The 27,553-nt window shown below is 44.7% G+C and overlaps 1 protein-coding gene across 1 annotated transcript; it reads left to right on the top strand.

The window, feature by feature from the left end:
* Positions 1-839: 839 nt before the first annotated feature.
* CX3CL1 (C-X3-C motif chemokine ligand 1) lies at positions 840-25,886 on the top strand. Its single transcript, XM_036752721.1, has 3 exons — positions 840-1,333; positions 16,624-16,753; positions 22,450-25,886. Exons 1-3 carry the CDS (start codon positions 1,264-1,266, stop codon positions 23,492-23,494), a joined length of 1,245 nt encoding a protein of 414 aa, XP_036608616.1. The 5' UTR covers positions 840-1,263; the 3' UTR covers positions 23,495-25,886.
* Positions 25,887-27,553: the final 1,667 nt, after the last annotated feature.

Raw genomic sequence — 27,553 nt, forward strand, 5'->3', positions numbered from 1 at the left:
AGGGCCAAAGACAATAGTGGGCTTGGAGGCCCCTCAGTGAGACCAAGGCAGCAGGTGACCTTTAGCCCTCAGCAAAACTGGAAAGTCAGTGAAGTCTATCTTTAGCGCTTCCCATCTTCCTTTCTGAGGTCTTTCTTTCCTTCTCAATGCCAGACCTGAGGGCCCTGTCCTGAAATGTGTTTCTACACAGTAAAATATGGTCTAGTGGAAAGAATAAGGGTCTGAGAAGGAAGAGACCCAGCTCTCCTATTAACTAATAATAGTGAATATGTACATGGTACCTACTATGGGCCAGGTACTGTGCTTGCCCACAGTCACAAAGTTATTAAGTGTCTGAAGTTATATTTGAACTCAGGTCCTTCTGACTCCAGGCCGCTACCCACTGTGCCTCCTGGCTGCCTGGGTGTATGATCTTGGCTAAGTCATTTCCTTTCCCTAGGCCTCAGTTTCTCCATATGTAAAATAAAAAGGCTAGACTAGGTGAACTTTGAAGTTCCTTCTCTGTTTACCATTTTACAATTCCAGCTCTGACATCCTGGGTTCTAAGCTCCTTTCCAGCTCTAACATTATTCCATGGTCTAAGGCCCCTTCTGGCTTTGACATTTTAAGCTCTTAAGATCCTTTCCAGCTCTGACTCTCTATGTTCTATAAATCGAATCAGAAACCACTGGGATGAAGTCCACCTTAGACTCCTACACAACGCAATGAATGGAATATCCACGAAGAGCCAAGGAACAGGAAGAGGAAAAAAATTATTCTGTTGGTGAGAAGGAAGGAGCACGTGGTTGGAATTCACTCTCTTGACAGCAGGGAATGTTTATTTAAAGAACCAATGGGCTGGGAGGGGTGAATGGGAGGGGGAAAGCAGTGGGCTGGGAATGATCCCCGGTCTCTCACCTTCGGCTCCCTGCTTCGATGCTGAGGGAGCTGAGCTGAAAGCTCTCTTCCCCGAGTGTTACTTGGCAACATCCTGATAAATCTGTGGCAAGAGGGGCTCTCTTTTTCCCTTCCTTTCTCCTCCCACCAAGCTGGGGGGGTGAGGCGGGAGAAAGGGAGAGAAAGAGGGGGAGAGAGGCAGATTCCAGTGACAGCGATCACAAAAGTCGGAGGTAGCTGGGAGAGCCGGGGATTCGCGGGAGTCGCTGCACCAGAGGCCCGGGGAGGGGCACTTGAAAGCAGCGGGAGAGGAGAAGGCAGACGTCGTCGGAGTCTCGCTCCTTGCTCACCTCCCTGTCAGCCTCTGCGTCCGCAGTGCTGGGTACCATGGGGTCCTGGATCCCCGCGAAGCTGCTCTGCCTGAGCGTGCTCGGACACCTGGTGTCCCTGCTGGCAGGTGAGTGGGGGGGGGGGGGCTCCCAGAGGACGGGAGCAGCGAGTCCGTTTCCCAGCCCTCCTTCCCTGGAGGCTGCGCTTCCCGTATGGTCTATTTTTCATTACAGGCTCCTAGGCGCAAGAGCCGAGCTTCGTCGGACCCAGGGTCCTGGCCCTCTTCCACAACGTCAATAACTTTGTTAGTCCTAGAACATTTATTAATAAGGTGGGAATAGGGGTGGTGGTAGATAGCTCAGCATCCTCACCCCCTCCACTGTTCTCCTCGGAAATAGCCTCCTTTAGGACGGGAGGCATTTTACAGGGAAGCAGCTAGGTAGGGGAGCAAGGCAATGTGCTACTGCCCTAATTCCTAAAATATAATACATATTTTCGGTAGCAACCAAGAGGGGCCTAGCCCTGCACACACAGAATGGAGGATTCGTTAGGATGAGTCCTTTGCACATGTCACACTCACAGAATGGCAGAGCTGTAAGAGATCTTAGAGATCATCTGGTCCAACCCTCTTATTTTACAGAGGAGGAAACTGAGGCCCCGAGGAAAGGGGAAGGGAGTCCTCAAGGGCACAGGTAAGGAAGGCAGTGGCAGAGGGGACTAGAACTCAGGTCTCCCAATTGTCGAACTAGAGACCTTTCCATCACCACTACCACACGCACTATCTCCCACAGCTAAATGGCAGAAAGTAAGGGTGGGGGAGGGCAGATGAAGGACAATGATGTGCTTATTGGATTAGATTGGGGGTTCAAGGTGGTCCCCCCAGTTGTCTGAATACTCTGGGGGCAGGTTGTTCTGAAGAGGTTACTAACACCACAGAAAAGGGAAATGGTTTCTGCATTCCAAGGTAGCTTAGGGAGGGGGGAGGAGGAGGAAGGAGGGAAGACAGGCAGCCCTTCGGTGGGGCTAGCCTGAAGGGGGGGGGGGAGGTTCTTGTAAAGTAGCATAATTCACTGGAAAGTACAGAGAGGTTAACTGGGTTACTATGTAACCACTCTTGCTTAAATTAAGCTTTCCTGAAATCTGTGCAAGGCTCTGAATAATTCTTTGGATTTGGTGCTTTGGAAGCAGACAGCTCCTGGTCTTTGATACGGTGGCCATCCCATTTTTAGGCGTCTTCATCAAGAAATAACTAGGGCCAGGAATCTGCCAAGTGGGACAGGCCTGCCCCCTAAGCCAGCCTCTGACCTCTGAGGATGTGATTGCCTTCATTCTTCACACATGCTTGCCTCCCTAGGGGACTATTTTAGCAAATGGTGTTCCTCAGGCTAGGAGGCTGTAGTCCTGGAACAGTAGAAAGAGCCCAGGATTTGGAGACAAAGGATCTGGGTTCAAATACTAGCTCTATTACTTACTGTCCTTGTGACCTTGGGCATGTGACTTCTCCACTCTGGGCCCCACTTTTTTTCCGTTCTTAAGGTCCCTTCCAGCTCTAAAAATTACAAGGCATGATTAAAGGATATTGATTGCAGTGAACAAAAGACTCCCAAGAGACCAGGGTCACCTCCCTTACTTATATATAGTGCCATTAATTTCAAGACTTCATTCCTTAAAACCAGTGTCTCCCCCAAGTAGGCAGAGAAGAGTGGCCTCTTGAGGGATCCAGGCTTAATAGTGAAAGCTGCAGCAACATAAACAATCTCTCACAGCATTCTCCAGAAAACACAACATTCAGGTGTTTCCTTACAAGGAAGGGGCAGAGATGGAAGGGATTAGAAAGCTGGAGGGAATCATAGATCTGCTCTCCTCAGAGTCTGGGTTTATTTTTTATTTTTTTGCTTTTTTAATTTTTTTCTTTTGAGGAGGAAAGAGGTTGCTGGTTATCTTAGCTAAGAGGATATATTTCATAGAAAAGTCAAGAAGCTGGTTTTCCTTCCTGCTTGTAGAATAAGTGCTGCTTTGGCTCTACTTTAAAAAGAAAAAAGATGGTGTCAGAATCTTTCAAACCATCCTGGGGCTTTTTTTCTTACTTACTAGGGGGAGGAGGGCATGGTATTGTGTATGAGGGATTGGGTAGAAATGGAAGAAAGCCAAAAAACCCAGACTGGGAGTAAGGGCAACTCTAATTCTGGACCAATCCTCCCCTGTGGAGACATGAAGAAAATATAATGTGGAAAGAGGATGGGACTGAGAGGAGAACTGGGCTCTAATCATAAGTTCATAAATTCAAAGCTGGAAAGGATATTAGAGGCCATCTAGTTGAACCCCCTCATTTTACAGATGAGAAAATGAAGGCTCAGACAGTTGACCTGTGGTTACATAGTTAATAAGTTTCAGAGGCAAGATTGGAAAGCATGGCTCTGCCACTCACCCCTTCTTCAACCTGGGACAAATCGCTGGCCCTCTATGGCCCTCAGCTTCCCTTTCTCTAAAACGGGAATAAATTATCAAAGCCTATCTCACCAAATTCAAGTGGAGGTGCCATGAAAAATTGTAAAGCTATTGAAATGGGAAGGACTTTCATTATTGTTGCAGACAAGGGCAAAAGGATGTCAACCCTACGTGGCAAAAGATTTATGTTCTTCCTCCTAGGTTTCAAAGTAGGGAGCCTGCCCTTTCAGCCTTTTTCTGAGGAGGGGCCTGAGTCTCTAGTGGCTCTTTCCAGTCCCCTGGTAAAGTTGGGGATTTCCCTAACCAGATCTGAGGCTAAGGGCAGCTGGATAGAGAATGAAGTAGTCTCTGAGCATCATCCAGGATTGGTGAGGCTGCACTGAGAATCACATCCTCAAGGTGCTCTCAATTGACCTCAGAAATCCCTACGATGAAGCCAATTCTTTATACTCCAACCTGGGTCCCATAGCTCAGCTTGATAACTTGGACAGAGGATGCCAGGGAGAGGTGATGTTTTCATGGGATGTAAAGGCAGGTGAGGAGGAGTCAAGATTAATGAATTCTGCTGCTAACAAAGACATTGACCTTGGGGTAAGTCATTTGACATCTCTGGATCTCAGTCTTCTTCCTCTGTAAAATGAGAACCATAGATGAGGTGCTGGAAAGGACTACAGAGGTAATCTAATAATCCAACCCCCACCTACCCCCAATTATACAGGAAATTAAAGACCAGAAAGGTCAATTACCCAAAGTCACAGTCAAGCCAGAATTTGAATCCAGGTACCCTGACTCCAAATACCCTGATTCCAGGCTAGATGGTCCTCACAGTGTTTATGGCATTTGTTCTGTGCATCTTTTCTCTGAGATAGCTAAGGAAGCCCCATAGGCTTGGAGAAGCCCCCAAGAGAGCCCTGAAACCACAGAGAACTAGCAATGAAACAGATAATCAGGTGTAGAGGAGGGGGTTGGGGGTGAGGGTGGGGGCGGTCTTCCACTCTGGGCCTTGGCCCTGTCATATCTTGCTTATGCAAGTGAGAGTCTGTCAGTTCCCCGAAATGGTTGCTTTTCCTTCTGTGTGGTAGAGCAAGAGGCTCGACTGCATTATATAACAAACCTGCAGAAACAAGTCCAGAGCAGGGGTTCTTTTTTTTCCCAAGCACTGACGCATTCACTCCCACTCACTCCCCTGGAAAAGAAGGAAAAAAAAAGTGTCTTACTTTCTTTTTCTCTTTTTTGTAAGCTCTTCTTGTCTGTTCCAAAAAAGGAGGGAGATCACAATGGAGTGATGGGCAGCACTGTTGTGGAGGGTGGGTGGGGGAGAGGGGGGCAGTTCAGAGAGGTAGGTGGACTGGAGGTGAGTGGTCCAAGGTTATCCAGGAGCCATAACATTCCATAAGGTCTCAGAGAACATGGACTACTAATGTTGAAATGAACCTTAGGGGAGTCATCTAATCCACTCCCATTCATTTTACAGATAGGGAAAATGAGGCCCAGAGATGTTAAGGGATGAATTAGTGGCAAATATTCTTTCTTACCACAGGAAGCTCATAGAACTAGTTAGTGATCTTTGCAGCCCTCTGTGCCAGGTAATGTCTGACTCAGGCTTCTCAGAACTATTCTCACCTTCCCCCCCACCCCAAAGAATAACTAGGGAAGGAGGGAAGGAAGGAAGGAAGGAAAGGAGGGAGTAAGGGAGGGAGGGAGGGAAAGAGAGAAGAAAGGAGGGAAGAAGGGAGGGAAGGAAGGAGAAAGGGAAGGAAGGAGGGAAGAATGAAAGGAAGGAAGACAGAGAGAGGGAAGAAAACAGGAAGGAAGAAAGGAGGGAGAGAAAGAGAGGAAAAGCATATATTGTATCTACTATGTGCCGGGCTCTGTGCTGAGTGCTTTAAAAATTATCTTATTTGATCTTTACCACAAGTTTAGGAGAGAGGTACTATTATTATCCTAATTTTATAGTTGAGGAAACTGAGGCAGAATGAGGTTGTTGATTTACCCAGGGTCATACAGCTATTAAGTGTCTGAGGCTGGATTTGAACTTAGGACTTCCTAATTCAAAGATTCAGAGAGGTGGACAATCCTAATGCCTTCAGATCCAACCCAGGGCTTCTGGAAGCCTTTAAGGGTGGAGGCATCAGGATGGCCTGGAGGGAGGATGGGAACATATTCTCAAAGGATGCCACTGGGTATAAATCTGCTGCCATGGCCAGAGGCAGAGATAATGGTTTGGGTACCCAGGGGTCAGAGGATTGCAGAATTGAAAGGGCCCTTAGAGGTCTTAAGTCCAACCCCCTCATTTTACAGATGAAGAACTGAGGACATGGTCTTACAGCTAGTTGGTATCTGTAGCAGGTTTTGAATTCCCAACTCCAGGCCCAGCATTCTATCTGTTGACTCATGGCAACTCTGAAGGACTATGGGAAATTCTCTTTCCTATGGGAATCTTTGTTGTCACTAGACAGAACAATTAAGAGCACCAGCTTAGCTTCCTATAAATATCTTATTTAATAGGCTATTTGTTGCCAGAGTATTCTAATTACAACTTAGTTAGCATGTCCCCGACCCAAAACTGTATTATACTAAGCTGTGTCTTTGTTTTCCCAATCCAGTATAAAAGATTATGAAAAGATTCATTTTTTTCCTCACTTGTGGAGAAATTTCTATATAGTACCAAGACTCTGAGTCTGTGATAAACCATTTTGGGGAACCTTTAGTTGCTAAAATAAAAATGTCTTGGCCAGACCCAATTCTATACAGAGTCAAGTTTTCCACAAGGGGCTATGGAGCCAGTGGTTTCAATTCAACCTTTCTCTTTCATCTGCTTCCACCATTTCTACACCTGTTTGTTACTTGGTGCCAGGGCCCACCTGGGGTAGGGTCAATAGGTATCGGGATGCCTTAGATTCTGGAGGCCAAATTCCAGGTTTCTAAAACTGGAATTCTCTCAGTGCTCTGTTTGCAATGCTTAGCACTGAGTTTGACTTGTCCTGAGAAGCAGCAAATAGAAATCAGAGTAAGCCCTGAGTTTGTAGGTGGTCCAGGGGAGCCAGGTGAACCCTGGTGTCCTACTAAACCCCAGAGGACAGAATGAGGAACAATGAATGGAGTTGTGGAGAGATAGATTTTCATCTTCCTTCCCAAAGTGAAATGGCCCACCTCAATAGGTAGAGAATTTCCTATCAGTGGAGGTATTAAAGCAGAGGTTAGATACTCATTTAAGATTGTTTTAGAGGGGATTCCTACTCAGGTACTGGCTGTATTGCTGTATGGGATCCCTATTAACTCTAGGATTCTATGATAGCTATAGTACCTTCAGACCAGACTGACATTCAAGGCCATCTATAATATGGCTCAACCCGACCTGCCCAGTTTTATCAACCATTCCTCTGTGCAAATCTGATGACTTAGCCATAATAGCTTACTTGATATTCCCAGAATTAGTTCATCACTTTCCTGTTTATGTACTTTTGTGCCACTCCAAACCCTCTCATTGCTCCTCTCCCTTAGCACTTTGTACCTCTCCTTTAGCCCTCAACCACACCCTGTTGGCTCCTTGAGTACAGGGTCCACGTCTTCCTTCTCTCTGAGAGGTAGTACGATATAGTGGACAGAGTGCTGCACTCAGAGTCAGGAAAATAAGAGCTCAAATACCACCTTAGATATTTCTTTACTAGCTATGTGGTCCTAAACAAATTATTTAACATTTCTTGGCCTCGGTTTCATCTTTGTAAAACTAGATGGTCTCTAAGGCCTCTTCCAGATCCATAATCGATGACTCTATGATCTTTGGGTGCTCCTATTCCCTTGAGGAGGCCTTTAAGGACTAAACTAGTGGTAGAAAAGTCAGGCACTAGGGTAGATGGATGAGGAGTTAAGGAAAGATATTCGTGAATAGGGATGGATTGTGGAACCCCCTACTATGTAAAAATCTCTCTATTTTGTCTATATATCTATACGTATATACATACACACCCATATATACATATACAGACATAGATCTAGATACAGATACAGATATAGATACAGATATAGATGTAGATATAGACATATCCAGCACTAGCTAGACCAGTGGCCATAAAATTTGTGTCCTAACATCTGTTGGAAAAATCCTCTCTGCAAGGTTTTGGACACCACGAAATCCCACTTTGATCCCTTTCATGATGTAGAAGTAGCCCTTGGTTCTCCAAGGTTATGCAAGAAACTTTTAAAGCAAGGATCAAAATGATACAAAGCTAGGAATACTAAAAATGAGAATAATGGCCTGAACTTAAAATAACACCAACTTGGCCTATTTAAATGAGTTGTTGATCATAAAAAGATGGGAAATGGACAAAAAAATTAGACATCAACAGATTATATCCTTATCCTAAAGAAGTTTAACTCACGAAGACTTCTGGCCAAGAAGCTGGTTGGTACTGAGGCATCTTCTCCAGCTCCCAAATATCTACTCCAGCAAGAGCCTGAAATTCACATCGAATTGAATAATGATCCAATGACAAACTACAATAGTGCCTTCTGTCACCCCAGAACCAAACAAAAAGCCAGCCAGAAGTCCAGCAATACTATCACCAGCTCAGGCTAATAAACTGGCAGTCTCCCCACAGGGAGACCAGGGACATGTGTGGCCAGCAAGGCTCTGTATCAGACCAGGGACATGTGTGGCCAGCAAGGCTCTGTATCAAGAAACAGCAAGAGCGGGAACCTGGTTAGCTCCAAGGGGAGTCAGTGACCAGTACAGTGTAGCAGTGCGCAGATAAGACAGTCCAGGCTCCCAATAGCTCTGAGGTCCCCTAGCACTCTGACCTGAGATGCCATAGAAGGCCCTGAATATCCAGCATTCTGAACCTCAGAGATCCAGATAGGCCTAACCCTAGGAGATGGAAATTGGTGGAGTGATCCAGGATGACACCAAACAGGGCTGACCACCCCATTTCATCTCTTCAACTAAAAACACAGCAGAGGGAGAAGCTTGGCCCAGGCACAGAGCCCCAGGTCAGAGGAGACATATCTTTTGGATGTGGCCTCAGCAGGGATTTCTACCCTCCATCCCCCTTCTCACTGTTTTTTTTTTAATTGGGGGAGGGGCAACTCATGGTGTGACAGAGGGTTAATAATCATGATACCAAAAAAGGCCATTGAAACATTTTTAAAAGTGTGTAGAAGAGAATGGAAGTTCAGAAGGAAGCACAGAACTGCGGGTGGTTTTTTAAATGTAGAATTTGTTGTATATATAATTTTTTTAAAGCAAATTATATAAAATGGAGATTGGTGGTTTCATACACCTCTTTGTGTTCTGCTGTGTATTTGAGAATTCTCTTTTTTTGTGTTTAAGTTCAGAATTTTAAAAAAGTATAAAAAAGGCTTAACTGAAATATATTAGTTGCCATAATAAGACCAACAGAGCCTAGAAACTGCCTCAGCAATTAAGCACCCTGATGTCTTTGCCAAGCAGAGAAATATAGCAGCCAAGGATAACACTTGTTTAGAAAATCAATTTCTTTGTAAAATCTTACAGAGGATGATAGTGGAAGATTCTGAGCAGAATTGTTTCATAAAATAGTGAGAAGCATTATAAAGGGAAAAAGAACAGATTTAAAGAAAGCTTGGCAAGAGACTCAAAATCTTCTCAAGGACATTTAGGGATTGAATTAGGACAGCAAACAGAAGAAAGAAATGAAAAAAATTGTAAAAGTTTTTTATAACTCATCACCATCAAGAACCAGAGGAGCCTTCACACTGACCTCTCACATTAGCCCGGGATGTGCTGTGTGGGGAAGTAGAAATGGTAATGGAGATACCTACGATAGGAAGAACAGTTGGATTAAATCAAGTGCAGCAAAGGTCTGTGCTAGAGGTGTGGAGAGAGAGATTATCAAAGTATATGTGAGTTGGAGGGTACCACCTCTCAAAAAGGCAATTGAGAGAATATCAGTGAATGTAAACCCCTATTATTACTTTTTCATTTCTGTAAATTTATTTTCTTTTTTGCTATCAAGTTAACAAACACGAACATTTCTATATCAAAAGAGAAACAAAAAAGAATTTGCATGCAATTCTGCAAAATTTTTATGAAAATAATCCATACGCATAGCAAGAGCATCCTTGATGAAAGTATGGAACAGGTAGGCTCTGGCCAGTGGCATTCTATATAGCAGACTGCATCTTTGTAATCCCATTGTTTGAAAGGTACAGAGAATGTAAGGTCCCATAGTGCTTATTGTTTATTGGCTATAAATAAGCCTTTGATTCAGGGGAATAAAATGCCTCCATAAATGACTCTTCTCCAACAAGTCATCTCCCATTCATTCAAAATCATGCAAGAATCCTTGAGAGACATAATGACATAACTTTATATGTGGTTGTTGTTAAGTCATTTCAGTCATGTCCCACTCTTCATGACTCTATTTGGGGTTTTCTTGGCAAAGAAACTGGAAGGGTTAGCCATTTCCTTCTCCAGCTCATTTTACAGGTGAGGAAACTGAGGCAAACAGGGTTGAGTGATTTGCCCAGGGTCACCATAGCTAATAAGTGACTAAGGCCCAGTTTGAATTCAGGCCCCATGGACTCCAGGCCCAGCATTCTATCCACTGTGTCACCTAGCTGTATAGAAAGTATACAACAAATTCTGCACTTGAAAAGCTGCCTGCTAATTTGTGCTTCCTTCTGAACTTCCATTTTATATGACACTTTGATTACTAATATCAAATTGTTGTTTGTCCTTCATTCTTGAAGAGGACCATGACATCAGAAAGGTGATGTCATGACTTGCAAGTGAATTGGATTTGAGTAAGGCAGGGTTGTGCAAAGTCACCAGCCTCACTCTCTCCTCCAGAGCCGTGCTCTAATATCAAATGAGGTATATAACAAGGAACATCTCCTTCCGCCTCCCCCTCCCCGAAATATGCCATCTTTGCTACAGTCTTGGAGGATGTCCAATGCCAAGACCAAATCAAAAAGTGATTCCCTCTAAACATTGAAGTCCTCCAGATGCTCCTTTTTGTATATGACATCATATTGATTGTGTCAAGACCCAAAACATTGTAGAGTCTCCTAAGTGAGATCATGATCACTCAAGAGTTCTAAGTATTCACAGAGGAAAAATCAAGTGGATGAAAAATGTCCATGCTGTGATATTTAGCTGCATGGACAAAGGACAGAGTTGATTGATCATCACACTAATCCTAGGTAAATATTGTGAATGAATACTGGGTAGATCGATGGGAGCTTGTGGGAAAGAATCACACATGGTAGGCAGGTGTGGATGGGTTATGCTTTTCATTATTGGGGAAAGTACTCACTTCAGTGAGATCACAGATCCGTTAAAGTAGCAAAATATGCTAGACTCTACTCTGGGCAATCTCTAGTAGTCAGTTTCAGTTTTTTAAAGACCAGGGTGGTAGCCACTCTCACCTTAAGCTAACTACCAGGCTTCATGATGGAACTGGCGCCACATACAAAAAAAAGATCATGGTAATATGTATCTGTCTCACCTTAGCTCCTGCCAATTCTGGCTCTGAGAAATTAAGCTACTCCCAGGAATAACGGCTCCCAGGAAATGGACTGTAATAGACTGACTCAGAATGGCCACAGTAGTTAGGGTCTATGTGTTTTAAATACTGTAGTGATTGAAAATTTCTGAGAGACAGTTTCTGAATAAATTATAATCAATTTTATTGACTATAGCTAGCAAGTAGTCAACAAAATGGGCTCATTTATTCCCTTGATGATCAAAGAGCCTTCGATATTTATAAAGTCTTTGGAAAAGGAGGTGCGTAAGAGGGTGGAGGGTGGAAATCAACTCTGGTTAACAAGTAATTCGAGAATGAACATTATAACGAGAGGTGGTCTTATTCTAATGAGGGTCTGGGGGAATGTGACTCTGATCACTCAGTCTTGGTCAAAGAGACTTATCTATACCCATATCACCCTGTGTAGACAAAGGGGGGAGTTCACTTTCATCCAGATCCGAGTAAAACACAAAGGGCGAGAATCCATCAAATCGAACAAATTTGAGTTTTCCAGTTGCATCAGTTTCACCCGAGATTTCCTCTCTTTATGAGGCCTGCACTTCAAAGGCTGCCTGAATAACCTACAGGGGCTGATTTCTAAATGAAGAAAAGGAAAGGGAAACACTTTAGTCCTAATTCAATAATTAGCTATTAATGTAAGAGAGAAACAATTATTTTTCTCAGCACTGGAGCTGATAATCAGTTGGAGCCACTTGCAAATTTTCCAATCTGGGATAAACAGACCTCAAGTATCTCTGAACAGACCAATCATGAGTAGATCAACTAATAAGAAATTCAGGGGTTGGCAGAATGACTTTGGTGGCAGGGGCTATAGTGTAGCCCTTTTATTATATATTATATTATTATAATATGTTATATGTTATTATAATCCTTTTACTAAGGGGATTTGTTCTGTGAAATTTGGATTCCATCAAAGGGCACACTTGAAGACCTAGAGGGCCACCTGTGGCCTCAAGGTTGCAGGTTACCTACCCCTGGGCTATACTCATAGCTATCCATCAGTCAGTCTGGCCATCTCAGACCTTATGTTCTCCCTATCACTAGGGAGAGGTCCAGTCTAACCAGCCTACACCAGGTCAGGTGTTCCCTTTACCAGGAGGGTAAGGCAGTGGTAAACCCAGTGGTACAGTGGAAAAAAAAATAGGACCTGGAATCAGGACAGAAATTAGGTTTGATTCTCCCTCTATCACTTCCTGTGACCCAGGCTGAGTAATTTAGCCTCTCTAACCCTTTGTCTTCTAATCTGTACAATGAGGATAATAATAGCTGACTCAAATGAGAGAGTGCTTGTAAAATTGCTTTATAAACCAGGAAGCACTATGTAAATGGTGCTCTTATCATTAAGTATTTGAGTTTCAGGACCTCTCAATTGAATGCTGGAGAAAGTACACACAGCTTGGTGATCTTTGTTCTAGGTTTATATGCTTTGAAATTCCACGGAATTTCCTGGGAAATTCCTGGCCACTTGGGAGCCCCAACCCTTGCTTTGGAGTGCCCGAGAGTACCTGGCCCAAGGCTCGGTGATTTCAGCATCCTGTTCAGCCTGCCCCCTACCTCCCTATTTTAGCACATTATATGTGTGTTTTGGAGGGGAGAGAAAAGGTTAGAGTGAGCTCTTGGCCCTAAACAACACAATACAAGGGACTTATGGCCACAGTTTGACTTTATAGAATGTTTGTCTAGGTCCTTCACCAGGAAGGAGATGAACATGGCTGTTCTTAGCTCAAGGAATCTGGAGCCCAGAGGGGATCATTTCAGTGGGTTGGGCAGATTCCTAGGTTTCCTTTGGGGGGACCAAAGCCGTCTCTCCTCCATCTTGTTCATAGTCAGTTACCCAGCAGAGGACAGAAGCCTTGGGGACAATGTCTGAGTCACTCTGAGGCCCACCACAGTAGTCCAGTGCCAGCAGGGGAGGGGGATTAACGAAGTCTTCAAAGTCCCATTTACTTTCACATCCTGATTCCTACGGAAGGAAGTAGGGGGAAGGGAGAAGTTTCCTCAATGACTCAGAGACATTTGCTTCAGCCTCCAAGATTATCCTACTGGACTGATGCTATAACTCAGCAATACTCCCTCTGGAAGACCCTCAGATGGGGGAAGAGACAGTTTCCACAGTCGAAGGTAGTCCAGGGCACTGTGTGCCATACAGAGCATTAGACCACCCTAGGGAAATGTGGTGTTGACCTGGGCAGGTCATGATGAGATGTCCTGAGTCCACTGTCTCCCCTCTGCTAAGCTTTGATATGGAGGTAGTAGAGACTATGGTGGAGATAAGAGAGAGGGGACTGAAGTGTGTGTTTGTGCATTCTTGTATATGTGCAAATGTGTATATTTCTGTAACTGCTTGTCAGAGATAGTAGAGAGGGGATTCTTGTTTGCTTATGGGTTGGACTAGACAACCTCTGAGGTCCCTTCCATCTCTGAGGTTTAGGTGTATGTTTTTGTATATGTGGCATAAGGAGAATTCTGGCAGGACATAGCATGATGTAGTGGATGGAGAATCAGGAAGTCCTGCATTCAAGTCCCACTTCTGCCACATACTGGCTGTGTGACCCAGTATAAGCAAGTCACTTAACCTCTCTGTGGTCTAGGCAACTCTCAGACACCATCAGATGCAGAGAAAGTGCAGAGAAGGAGCTTCTTCATTCAGGAATTCCCTCTGCTAGTGCAATAACAGCTGCACCCCTTCTCCCTATCCCTATCCCACATGGATTATTTATGTCACGTAATTGGGGATGAGGGGGAACGGATGGACAGGCTGGCTGAGCAAATGAATGTCTGAGTTGCAGAAGTATGTCTCACAAGCTTGTTCCAGTAAATTCAACTAGAGAAGAATGGGTTAAGAAAGACTTTTAAAAAAAGGCAACCTGATGCAGGTATTCAGAAAAGCAGAAAGATCTTTTGGGCTGGGGTAGACGGGGAAGTATTCATGACAGAGATGGTATGTGACCTAGGCCTTGAAGGATGGATAGGATTTGAATAAGTGCTATCAGAAGTAGGCTAAGGACAGCAAGAAGCAGGACCTAGAAACTACAGATCGCAGTAGCACTGGAAGTCTGGGACTAGGGCAGTGACTTGGGTTGAAGGCCCATAACTGTACTGAAAATCAAAACTAGGAGGAAGTCAGGAATCCAGGTAGAAGGTCCCAGCCAAGGAAAAACCAAGCAAGCCGTCAACCAACACACAAGCAACTACTGTGTTTCATGTGGTATGTTAAAAACAAGAATTCAAAACCAAATATAAAACAAGCCCTTCCCTCAAGGAGCTCACATTCTGTCAGGAGAGACAACGCATACATATGGAAGTATATACAAAATAAAGGAGGGGAAGGACTAGGAGCTGAGGAGATGAGGAAGGGCCTTCTGCAGAAGCTAATGCTCAAGCTGAAGTCAGGATTTAGGGACTCAGACAATAATGCTGAAAAAGAAAACAGGGTCAGTTACATGGCACAGTGGATAGAGAACTAGACCTAGAAGCACCAAGTCCTGAGTTCAAATCCTACCTCAGACCTACGTGACCCAGGACAAGTCACTTAACTTTTGTCTTCCTCAGTTTCCTCATTCACAAAATGGGGATAAAAGCAGCACCTACCTCCCAGGGTTGTTGTGAGGATCCAATAAGATAATATGTTTAAAGTGCATAGTGTAATGTCTGGCACACAGTAGGTACTTTAAAAATGCTTGTTTAAAAGCTATTGAGGAGTGAAACATCAGAATTTATGCAATGACTCTTATACACAGTAGGGCTCAGAGAATAAGAATGCAGCTCTCTGGTTTTGCAGTTTGGGATGTTGGGAACCCCCAAATGTGAGGGTACAGGGCGAATCTGCCTTGAAAGAATTCAGCCACTCGAGCCTTCATTCAGTCAAAGTATCAAGGTTTTAGTATAACACCAGCATGGTGGGCAGATGCCTAGTGAGTCCTCGATTTGGTAGGGATAAGACTGATACTTCAACACAAGAAAAGACTGTGAGAAGATCTTGATGGGATTAAGGAGTGGCAAGTAGCCTGGGGTGGGCCAGGTGCAGACAAGAAAAGGAGTTAAGTGGTCAGAGAGCCACAGTGAAAGGGCAGTTAAAAGGATTATTGAGTATCTAGGTAGTCGGGAATGGGCCAGATACCTCAGACAAAACCCGGTGTGGAAAAGTTCTGGAGCTGGGTTGCTTTCAGAGACATGATCTTTTCCCTTTGGGGGTCCAGGTCCCATAACCCCACCTAGGTACCTTGCCAAAGGCAGTTTGAGTCAGGTATAGGACCTGATCTCCCAGTGTGGGAAGGCATGAGCAGGCAGGGGGAGGAGAGTAAGCTAGCTTACCTGGCTGGAATGGAGAAAAACGGGCAGAGATCAAGGAAATTCCAGGTAGGTGGAGAGGAGGAGGGTGGGGGTAAGGAGGGAGGTGAAGAAGCATCGTCAGCAGAGGCTTGAAGCAGGGCAGTAAAGTAGGAGAGGATTTTGAATGTCTGGCTAATAACCTTTGGACTCTGGACAACTGTGATTAGTGAAGAAAGAGAAGCTTCTAGAAGTGAAATGACTTGCCCAGTGTAGCTGAGCCCAGCTTTCAGCTAGGATGTCCTAACTGCTGTTGTTCATCCTTCGTTCTTGAAGAGGACCAATAACATCAGGAGGGTGATGTCTTACTTTCCCACAAATTGGATTTAACTGAGGCAGAGCTGGGCAAAGTCATCAAGCTCACTGTCTCCTCCAGAGCCATCCAAGTCCAGTGGCAAGACAACAGTCAAGACGACTGGTGATGGCCCTGATTCAGGGGGTGACCTTTGCCTTTTTAAGTTGGTCTGAAGCCTGGCTGTTCAAAGACTTCGGGCTTGGGGAGAGTTGAGAAAAAGGATGACTTACTTTACCATAACAAAGATATCAGTCTGGGAGGGGAAGACCCTCAGAGTTTGGGGGCAGAACAGAAAACAATTGCTATTCTAAGCCATGGGAATCTAAACAATGAGCCACGGAGGCTTGGGTTGGGGCTATTATCATCGGCCATTCAATGAAAGCCGGAGTGATTGGTGTTTAAAGGCACAGTCAAGTAGCTACACTTAAAAAACAATGGGCTTTTTATAAGCCTGTCTTTTCAGAGCTATATTTCAACTTTCATAGGACAAAAAAGTAAATGACTGGCAGAGGGGGAAGAACCCTGCGTCTGAAATCAGGGAAAGTGGGTTCGAATCCTGACTTTTCTGTATAGCAGTGTGTGACTTTGGGCTGCAAGCCTCTCTGGGCCTGTTTTCTCATCTAACAAATAAGGGGGGTCAGGCTGACCTGGATGGTCTCCAAGGTGCCTTCAGGGCCTGGTACTCCAAGCCCAGTGCTGGGAGACACTTAGGGGAAGGGGAGGGAAGATGTGAGCTGGGAAACGTACTGGAATTCTGAAGAAGAAAAACCAGATAGATGTATGAGCCTTTCCTGACTCTGGTTACTTTCATTGCCCTAGGACAACATTTTAGCATGAGTAAATGTACGCACGAGTGCTCCCCCTTGAGAAGAAATACACCCCAATTACCAAATCGTTTGTTAAAGAACTACACCAGGACTTCGCCATCCTGCCGAATACAGGCAATCCTGTAAGTACCTTTCATAGCCCTGCCCCTGCCCTCAGGACCTCTGACCTTTCCCTTCTCTCCTGCCAAGGTAAAAATCGAGCACCTGAATTGGGGGAGCTCTAAGAACTCCTAAGTACCAGCTGATTAACCTTTGGGGGTGTCCCTGGCACCTCCTTTTTTCCAAGCATGCTTTTCTCTCAGAGCCTTGTGATGATGCCACATTCCCAGGTTTCCTGACAACTAAATGCCAAGGCATCCTAAGGCATTGTGGGCAAAGCTAGAAGTCATCCTCCAAGAGCATTGGTTATGGAATCAGGGTTCAAATTTTGACTCCGCTGCCTACCATCTACGTGAGCTTGGACAATTCATTTGTCCTTTAAGGACTCATCTCAAAATAGAAGAGCTGGTCTAGATAACTTTGATTAGTTTGTGTAGGGAGCCATAGGCTTCATGTCTAGGGTATATGCATGTCAGGGAGAGGGTTTGGCCAAAGTCAGAAGGTGCCAGCATAGTCTCTGGTTACTTATTGGTCTTGGTGTTGGTATCAGCCACATCTGACCAGATGCAAACACTCTTAAGTTTCAGTTCTGCCACAGAACTAATGGAGCAGGGCTGAGTCTTGGGGATTCAAAGCTATCTGTTTAGCCCAATACAAGACTCCTGGGAGCTAGCAGCCAAGTGGTACAGTCCTCATACACCAAGAAACTGGACCTCCTCTCCCACCTACTCCCTACTCTGTTTCTTTTTTTCTTTTTAAAAAACATTTCATTTTTCAATTAGCAAGCATTTACTTTGTCTCTTTCCTACTTCCACTCTTCCTAATTCGAAAAAAGAAAAATCCTTGCAACAAATATTCATAATCAAACAAAACAAATTCCCACATTGGCCATGTCTACACACACACACACACACACACACACACACACATTCACACACACTACTCCTTCCCCCGCTCCACCAAATTTCCCAAAAATCATTTTTTTACTCAGGTCCTCCTGACTCCAGGCCTGTACTCTATCCTCTGTGCCAACTAGTTGTCCCTCCCCCCCAAATCATTATTAAGAAAGAGAACGCGTACCAGCAGAACCTCAGGGGCTAGAAAAGGACAGAATGAATAAAGGAGTGTTTACTAAGAACTTACTATGTGCAAAGCACCTCGCTAAGTGCAAACAGGACAGTCTGTTCTCCAGGAGCTCCCGTTCTAATAGAGGAAGACGACTCTTAGAGGACATTTCACTGCCAAGGTCTATGGCTAGAGTCACAGGGCCTGGAGCTATTTCCCGAGCTCATCCCCTCTTTACCTACAGTGTGAGCTAACAAACCTCCTTCGACCAAACCTTGCAGCCCATTGTTCCTTTAGATTCCCCCATCCCCCACCCGTTTGTTTCTTTTTAACATCTCAAGTAAATATTTAACTGTTTGAATGAAAATGTTCTCTTGTTGATGCCTCATCTAAAGTGACAAGGATTGTTTATTCTGGGCCCAAAGCCAGACAGAACATGAGACTGAGGTTCATAAATCAAATATAAGCTAGGGATAGGGACTAGATTTAATTGAGATAGAGAACTCCCAGGTAAGGAAACTACTTCCTCTACCAGTTCAAGTCAGCACCATCACTGCAACACATAGTCTCTTTTTTAAAATTATTTTTTATTTATTTCATTAGCTATTTCCCAATTACATATGAAAAACATTTTTTACATTTTTTTTTCTGGCAGGGGGGAAGGCAAGGCAATTGGGGTTAAGTGACTTGCCCAAGGTCACACAGCTAATAAGTGTGTCAAGTGTCTGAGACCTGATTTGAACTCAGGTCCTCCTGACTCCAGGGCCCGTGCTCTACTCACTGTGCCACCTAGCTGCCCCAATGAAAAACATTTTAACAATCATTTTTTAAAATTTTGAGTTCCAAATTCTCAAATTCTCTCCTTCCCTCCTATCCCTCCCTCCTCCTTGAGAAGGCAAGCAATTTTGTCTCAATTATACATGTGAATCATACAAAACATAGTTCCATGTTAGCCATGCTCAAGAATACAAGTTTTAGAGCAAGGGTTCTTAATGTTTTGGGGAGTTATGGCCCCATTTGGCAGTCTGGTGAAGCTTATGGTGTCCTCACAATCATGCTGTTAAAAAACATATAGAACTATAAAGAAAACTAATTATGTTGAAATAGTTATCAAAAAATCTTTTTAAGTTCATAGGCCCCCTAGGTTAAGAATATAAGATTTAAAATGTCTCTCTTAAACCAAATGCAAGTTTAAAAAAAAACAGCGTGAAGTATTCTTGGGATTCTTGGGACAGTTGTTTTATTGTAACTAAATTTTTGTTAAAATGAATACCTTATTAAGTCTCCCATGGCTGCTCCAGGGGTTTGGAGATAGAAGAAAATGATACTCAGGCTTCTCTGAGCAGTAAGTAGTTGTCTCTTTATGAATTGAGTGCCTACTGCCCGGTGAGGAACCACATTGTGATCCTGGACCTGAGGCCCAAGATGAGGTCCAAGCCCAGCCAAGATCCCCCTGGGAGCAGATAGCGGGGTTCACACCCACTTTGTCAGGGATCGGAGTAGGCTTTCCTATCTTTGACAGCTAAATTATTTTTCTTGGGGCTGGCCCTGGTCATAGCCCCACATACATAAATACACACATACACACATACATACATACATACATACACACATACATACATACATACATACATACATACATACATACACACACATAGGTTCACTCCCATTCTGGTCATATTAATGTCAACAAGCAGTTACAACATCACAAGACTTATGTGAAAACCAGGTTAATTACAAGAGAAATGAACATGACACGTGGAACCCAAAGGGTTCCCAGTCTCTACAGACGTTTATATTTTTATAATAGCAGGACAAGGGGAGGAGGAGATACCAGGAAGGGGCATGACATGGGAGGGGGTACAGTACAGCAAAGATGGGAAAAAAGGCAAGACCACTCCCCATGGGAAGGAGCAAAGTGATGGCAGAAGACTTATTCTTTTCCCTTGGGAACTGCTAGACTATGAAGATAGGAGGGTCTGCTTATCTGTAAAGGACCCCAGCTGCACAAGCATTATCCCAGCCTGGCACAGACTGGTTGGTGCCTGTCTTGCCTCCCAAGTACACACACAGAGTCCAGCTTAGGGTACAACAACAAAATCTGTCAACTCAGGGGGAGCTTCATCCTTGACACATTCAGGGCCTCCGGCATGCTTTGGGTCCAGTGTTTCTGGAAAATATGGCAACTCAAAAAGACCAGTTCAGAGGGCCCTTTAACAGCCCTTAACATTAGGAACCACTTTGTCCAGGGAAGGCTTAGCATTTTTGTTTGGAGCAATACACCAGAAGCCAACTATCTTATTTTTTTTGTAAATTCTTAAACGGAGATCCAGAGAAGTCTTTAAAAAAGAAAGTTTGGGAAATATGTCCTGGGTAGGAGGAAACTAAAAGTACTGAGATGTATTTTACCTCTGGGAAGAAAAAGAAGAGTGGCATTATGGGGGCATAGATTACAGTAGTAGTATTATCAGCTGACTTTTATAAGACACTTCATTTTCTCATTTGAAGGCATAGTAGAAAGAGTACTCATTGGCTCTGGATTCAGGGGAACCAAGTTCAAATATCACCTATAATGGAAACTACCTCATTGACCTTGGGCAAGTCACTTAATCTCCCCGTGCTTTGGTCTTCTCATTTGAAAAATGAGGGCAGTAGTGTCATAACTCAAAAAGAAATGGATCCCACTGGCTGCATATAGACTTAGAAAACCACAAGTTAACATTATCAGTGTTGCATGGTATTTTTTATTCATTCTATTAAACATTTCTGAATTACATTTTAATCTTGTTCAGGCAGCACTGTGGAGTTTGGTAGTGAGCTTGACACCTGTGTTAGATGACCGCAGAGGTCTCAGCCAGCTCTAGATAGAAGATCTGTGACCCGAGTTTCAATCTCACCTTGGTTTCTTACTGCCTATGTGACCTGGGCTGAATTCCTTACCTTTAACCTCTCTAGACTTTGATTTCATCGATTATAAAACAAAGAGCAAGACTGGTCTATAAAGCCCTCTGAGGTCCCTTCCAGTTCTAAATTCTCCCTTCATCATCCTAACAGCCCTGTGAGATAAAAGATGCAGCTATTACTAACCTGATTTTATAGACGGGAGAACTGAGACTCAGAGTACAGAAAGTAGCTAGGTGGCACCATGGTGCACAGAGAGCTCAGATCTAGCCTCAGATGCCCACTAGCTGTGTGACCCTGGGCAAGTCACTTAAACTACTCTGTCTGACTCAGTTTCCTCAACTGTAAAATGTGGTTAATAGTAGCATTTATCTCACAGTAAGTTCTTTATAACATTTGTTCCTTTCCCTTTCCCTTCAGAGAGGGCCTGTGGTCTCACATCAGAGGTAGGATTCAAACCCTTACTCAAATCGAGCACTCGTTCTGCTATATTACACAGTTTCTCAGTGTAACTGACATGAAGGGGAGAGAGAGACACACACAGAGAAAGAGTTTCCGCGTATGGAAAAACTTTCCATGAGAAGGTTATATATAGTGCCTTTTGCAGAGTTTGAGGAAATGGCAGATAACTCTTTCTTAGAATTGAATGTGGTCTTGCCTGGAAGCTGTAGGCAAGTGTCATAGAACCCTTTCCACAAGGATAATTATTTACTGTGAACACTATAGTTACTACCCCAGCAAGAACACAGGCTGCTGTCTTCATTTTTCTTTTTCCAGACATGGGGAGGTAATGGCAACAGAATTCCTCAACCCAGAATCCTGGCCTTTGGTATGTCCAGAGGACTCTTCCCCCAAAGCCCTTCTTTCTTTTGAAGCCTTAAGCCACCCTATCGACTTCCCCAGACAATCTCTCTGCATGTCCTGACCTCCCTACATGAGTATGATGCAGCTGAGCCCCTGTGAAGCCACCAGGTCTTGGAGACGGGTTTAGGCAATGGGGACAGGCTTCATTGAGTCATCCACACACTTTCCTTTGGGGCTTCTTATCACCAAGAACCTGCACTTGTGACTATGGCTGGAAGGGGTTAAAGGGGCCATCTGGGCCCATGAGCCGAAACTAACTGCCCCTCCATGAGGTCAAAGCCTTGACCTCATAAATATCATGTTCCAATTATCTGAGCTGCTTGAACCTCAACACAACAATTCCAATAATAAAAATTCCTCGCTTTAAGATTTACAAGTGTTTTCTTCACGATAACCCTGTAAGATAGGCACAGCTATTAACCCCATTTTTCAGGTGGGAAAACAGATTCAGAGGGGGGAAGTGATTCGCTCAGGGTCACACAGCCAGCAAGTGCTTTTTCTGGGGACAAGACCTGTGATTTCATTAATATAACAAAGTCCTGTTGAGGCAACTTCTTGAACCAATGCAGATCAGAAATTTTTCTGGAATTAGTCTGAGAGAGTTTGCTGGAGCCCTGCTGGGTTAGGCGATTTGCCCAGGACCACACAGCCATTTTGTGTCAAAGGTAGGAACTGAACCAAGGTTGGCCCTCTCTCCACTCTACTTCTCCTTAATAAGCATTAGAACCAGGAGATGGACCCAGATCCTCTGACACCAAGTCTAGCACTCTCTCCTTATGCCACGCTGCATCATTGGCAAGGAACGTGAGATACCTACGTTCTGAACTAGGGGCTTCCTCCAAATGCTGATATCCTGGGAGCTGACATTGCCTGTCTTCTTCTCTTTCAGATTCACTACTTTAAAGAACAAAATCTTCTGCGCCGATCCAAATGAAAAATGGGTACAAGACGCAATTCAGTTTCTGAACAATGCTTCTGCTGCTGCCGCCGCTGCTGCCGCCGCCGCTGCTGCTCAGAAACAAGCTCCAGGAAAGGAGAATGTCGGCACATTTGAAAAACTAACAGGAGAAAATGGGCCTCCAACCACCCAGATTCATGGTGGAGGGAACACTGTTCCAGCTACTATCCTGGTTCCAGAAGCCACCAATGCCCCTGTCCCAACAACCATCAGTCCTGGCCCAAGCCCAACTCCTGCCTTGCCAGAGGAAGAAGTGGCCTTAGAGACCTCCCCAGGGCTGCCGGCCGACATAGCTAGTTCATCAGTGTCATTCCCCGACCCTCTTCTGGTGGGATCCACCTCATCCATGGTGGGGGGAAATAGTCCGGATCCTCTGCTGGGCTCCCAGGGGACTGAGAATTTCAATATGGAGGTTGTATCTGCAACGATGACTCCAATTCCTGAGAGTTCTGATTCAGGCTTCTTGGCCAAGGGGAAGATGTCTGAGGAGACTCCTGCTATTTCTCATCCCAGGGAGGAGGGTTCGGGAAGGCCAAAGGACCACTCTGAAAATCCCATCATTAGTGAGGAGATGAGCACTGTTCTCACTCTCACAAATCCCATCTCCAACTTGGCTATAGACAATGCAGAACGCCACTCCCCTGCCTCTATCCCTGCCTCAGAAAGCCCAGGTTCAGGGTTGGTTGGGAGAACCAGCCTACCTTCCAAAGTTGAAATGCTTCCCCATGCCACAGCTGATCCCCAAAGGCTAGAAGTAGCCATCACAGCCATCCCGGACTCTCCACAGGCAGCAACCCGAAGGCAGGCCTTTGGCCTACTGGCCTTCCTGGGCTTCCTCTTTTGCTTAGGGGTGGCCATGTTTGCCTATCAGAGCCTCCAGAGCTGCCCTCGTAGGATGGCAGGAGAAGTGGTTGAGGGGCTCCGTTATATACCCAGGAGCTGTGGGAGTAACTCTTACGTCCTAGTCCCCGTGTGAACCAGAGTCTCTGTGTGAGCCTTTTCTGTCTGTGTCCAGACGCCAATCTGTGACTGAGTCAGCCACCCCATTGCTGCTCTAACCCTTGCTGGGAGTGCCAATGGCCCTGCCCCAAACCTGAGGCAAGAGCCTGGGCTACCCTGGAAACCACCAAAGGGAATTAGGTTGGGGAACACTCCCAGTTCCCAGTTCCATTATAGGAGGCATATCTCTGCCCTGAAAGGTGCCCCGAAGCTGGAAAATCCCTCATATGCCGCTGGTCGGTCAGAGGTTCCCCTTGTACCAGGTTCTCTCCTCTGATGAATAACTATTTATTGAATGCCTCCCTCCCTTTCCCCATCCACCTCTCTACCACACACGGCTCCAGCTCTGGGACCTCGGGTTGGCTGATTTGCTCTCAGATTTTATCATTTCTCTGTACTCCCTTTGGCTACCTGTATCCCATGTCACCCACCCCACCTCCCTGGCTAGCTGAGGTGCTATTCGACTCAGTCACCTGTACAGAAACCAAATGCCCTAGCCGGGTTCTCATTTCTTTGCATGAGGCAAATGTGGTATTTCCTGAGGGTGGATCAGCCCCCTCAAAGCCAGCGGGACATAGTTGGAAAGGAAAGGAAAGAAGATTTTTGTTGAGTTGGAGTTTTTGTTGTTGTCTGTGGGGGGTTTTGTTTGTTGTTGTTGATTTTATTTTATTTGCTTCTCTGAGGAATTTGGTCTGTTATTGAAACCCCTGCTAGCCCCAAGGGCTGACTCTTTTCCCTACTGAAAGAGGAATTTAGTCATGATTCTGGGAAATGCAATAGAGGTGACCAGATTCTTCAGTTACCCATGTCCTTGATTCTTGATTTGAAAGAGCTTCCATGTATTTTGGAAATGGCCCAGTGATCCGAATATAGGACACCCACTTCCCTGGCCTATTCAATGGCTCCCAGAAGCCTTCCCCCTCATCTTAGTACCCCAGCATTTGTGGTCTCCCTGCTTTCTCTGAGCCTCTTAAACCAATGATGTGGGGAGGGTAGAGAAACTTACAGGTCTGGCATTTGCCACTTGCTCACCAGCTGGGAGGTATCATGTCCTGGGGAAGGAAAAAGAAGGGAAAGGAAGGACCCCACCAACTTTCAATGCTGCTGGACCAGGACAGGTATACCTTTGGCAGATACTATCTAATTAACCCAGAGAATTGTAGGTCTAGCTTAAAGCCACATTTCATTAGTGGTCAGCCCCAGCACATTGGTGAAAGATAGCTGACCAATGACCTAATGAAAGTGATGAAAAGAGGTATCAAGGATCAACATTTTAAATTGGTCTCTCAAAGTCAGAGTGACTCCACCTAACTCTCCTCCCTGATCATCATTGTGCCCTAAAATCCCTAATCCCTCTCCCAAAACTAGGTTGTTGGAAGAACCAAAAGTATGTGGTTATCTAGTTAGATGGGCAAAGGTCTGAACTAACTGAGTTTTTGGTTTTTGGTTTTCTTTTTTCCCTTAATGTCCTTTGCCCAAGTAGGGAAAGACAGACAGATGTAGGGGAAGCCATAGGCCGAAGGCCAGTTTTCCCAGACAATGGCCGAGTGATGTCTAAATTTCTACACACACGTATGTATATATGTAATATATGATATATACATTTCTTAAGCTGACTCTATCACGGTCAGTTTGCACCATCTGAAAAGTGGGGAACGGACCCATGACCCTGTTTCACGGCAGTCCCTAATATCAGTTCCATTGAATCTCTTTGCCTGTAGCTCTTACCCTGTGTTTGTCCTCAAAGAAAGCCCTTGGTCCTCCCCTCTTTGGGCTTCAGAGGTTATCATTTTACCCTAAGGCTGGAGGCAAAGCTCCCCTACTTGGAACACAATTTGATTCTCAGAAGATGAAACATGCAAGTCTTAACTTTAATTTGGGGTGGTCCCCATGGTTCTGGGGCCACTGACCAACCCTAGATGATCTGCCTGGTGTTAGTCTCATGAAAGAAAGTCTTCCAGGAAAAAGCAAGTAGGGTAGATGGCAGACTTGTTTGGGGAAGGGGGTAGAAAGGGAGGATTAGAAGCCATTTTGAATGAATTTACTACAGATTCTCTGGAAGCAGCCTAACCTTTGTGAGAAGCATACTGAGACCTGGGAAGTGAGTTTTTCTGCCCTGTAAGGGTGAGAGGGGGAGTTGGGAGTAGTAGAAGAAGGAGATTTTAAGGGCAGCTAATCCCCACCCTGGGGACCATCCACACACAACTACCGCTGACCTATAGACAGTGGATAAAGATGCTGTCCATTCCAGAGGGATGACGCATTTGGCAGGCATTGGCTCCTCTTCTCTCCTCATCACTCATTGCCAGTGTCTGTAACATTTTGTATTTTAGTAAGAAAAAGAAGCATTAAAAGTCCTGTGAAACAAATGTTGGTATTTTTTTTTTTTCAGCAAAAGTCCCAGAGAATAACCCATCCCACTACCCCACCCCTGCTGGTCATCTTAGGGGAAGAGGAGCCAGGAGATGCTAATATCCTGGGTAAAGGAAGAGAATCCTCACAATGACCAGACCTCTCTTACCTGATTGCATTGTTACCTCGGCTCTGCTTTTAGCTTGCTATCTGACCTAGTGAACATCCCTTGTCTTCTCTGGATCTTAGTTTCTGTCTCTGAAGAATGAAGAGGTGATTTCTAAGGTCCTTCCAACTCTAACCAGATCACTCTCCGGTCTTTCACTTTTAAAAGTTTCTTATTGATATATCCTGTTTTTAGATCACTTTTGTTTCCCACTGCATCCTTCTCTCCCCGTTTCAGAAGGTCATTCCTTGTAAAACATAATAGTAGTAACAAGAGAGAAAAAAGACTAGTTCACCCAAACTAACCAACATATTGAAAAAGTCTGACATATGCAGTGGTCCAGCTCCATATTCCCCCACCTCTAAAAAGAAGGTGAGAGAGGTGCCTTCTAATATCTCTTCTTTGAGATCAAGCTTGGCCATCATAATTTTGCAATATTCAGTTTTAATTTCTCCCTCAGATTTTATTAATTGCTAATTATTTTTTTAATCCCTCCTTTGTATATCGGAGAGGCAAAGCTAGGAGTAAAGACCAGCTCTGGGAAGTAGCTGCCTTCCTTTCCACTACTTTTTCGTCTTCTACTAGATACAGACCAGAGGCCCAGGATCAAGTAACCCACTATTCCTGAGGTGCAGCAGCAGCAGCAGCTGAGGCCCGTCCAGTGAGTTTAGAGGTGTTAGATGAAATGGGGGCAGTGTAGAAATGCAGGGGCTGATGAAGTTTTCTTTGCTCACTTACAACTCTAACAGGCATTCATTCCATTTGTAACTTCCTGCCTCTGCCCTGGGGCTGTCACTTCCTGATTTGTGTCAGCTTCCTCCTCTCCAAGACTAGAAGCAACTATTTGGGCAGTAGTTAAAACAATGAACATCCCATCCCCCACTTCTCTGTACATTCCCAGGAGGTAGAGTCCAGAGATACTATTCATAAATTCAGGCAGACCCAATGCCCTTTGGGGAATTTCTAGCTTGGACTAAATTATATGAGCCATGAGCGAACCCTCCCTACTTGGTCTTTCCAAAACCAGCCAGGCAGTATACTTTTAGAACAGAGCATCCTTTCCTTCCCCCAACAAACTGGGAGTTCAATCTCATGCTTTCCCAGATAAATAATGACACACAGCTGCAGAGACTCATGAAAAGAGCAACTGAGTCATGCAAACCCATCTTGGCAGGATCTAACCCTGGCAGGCCGTACCAGCCTTCAGTGGCCAGAGCAGGGAGGCAGCAGGCCTTTTTAACTCCTTCCAGTGAAACCTCACTACTCTCAGCTAGATGGCAGGAGGATAGTGGGAATCAAAGAAATCTGAGTCTATACTTTCAAGACCACATTGGCACTAAAGGAGAGAAATATTAGCAAGTACTGTTGCCTCCTGAAGAAGGTAAGACTCATTTGGCAGTAGCACACTGTTGTTATGCAAAGGCACACTGCTAAAGTGCTTCAATTTTTCCCTTAAAGTAGGACAAACATCCCCCCCCCCCCTATTGTTGTTTATACAATTCACATCATCATAGCACT

Source organism: Trichosurus vulpecula, chromosome 3 (assembly GCF_011100635.1).
Source record: "Trichosurus vulpecula isolate mTriVul1 chromosome 3, mTriVul1.pri, whole genome shotgun sequence".
NCBI classification, from domain to species: domain Eukaryota; kingdom Metazoa; phylum Chordata; class Mammalia; order Diprotodontia; family Phalangeridae; genus Trichosurus; species Trichosurus vulpecula.

Coding starts and splice junctions, on each gene's coding strand:
- CX3CL1 (XM_036752721.1), top strand. CDS start 1,264: ATGGGGTCCTGGATCCCCGCGAAGCTGCTCTGCCTGAGCGTGCTCGGA. Junction 1,334..16,623: donor CCTGGTGTCCCTGCTGGCAG/GTGAGTGGGGGG, acceptor TCATTGCCCTAG/GACAACATTTTAGCATGAGT. Junction 16,754..22,449: donor TGCCGAATACAGGCAATCCT/GTAAGTACCTTT, acceptor CTTCTCTTTCAG/ATTCACTACTTTAAAGAACA.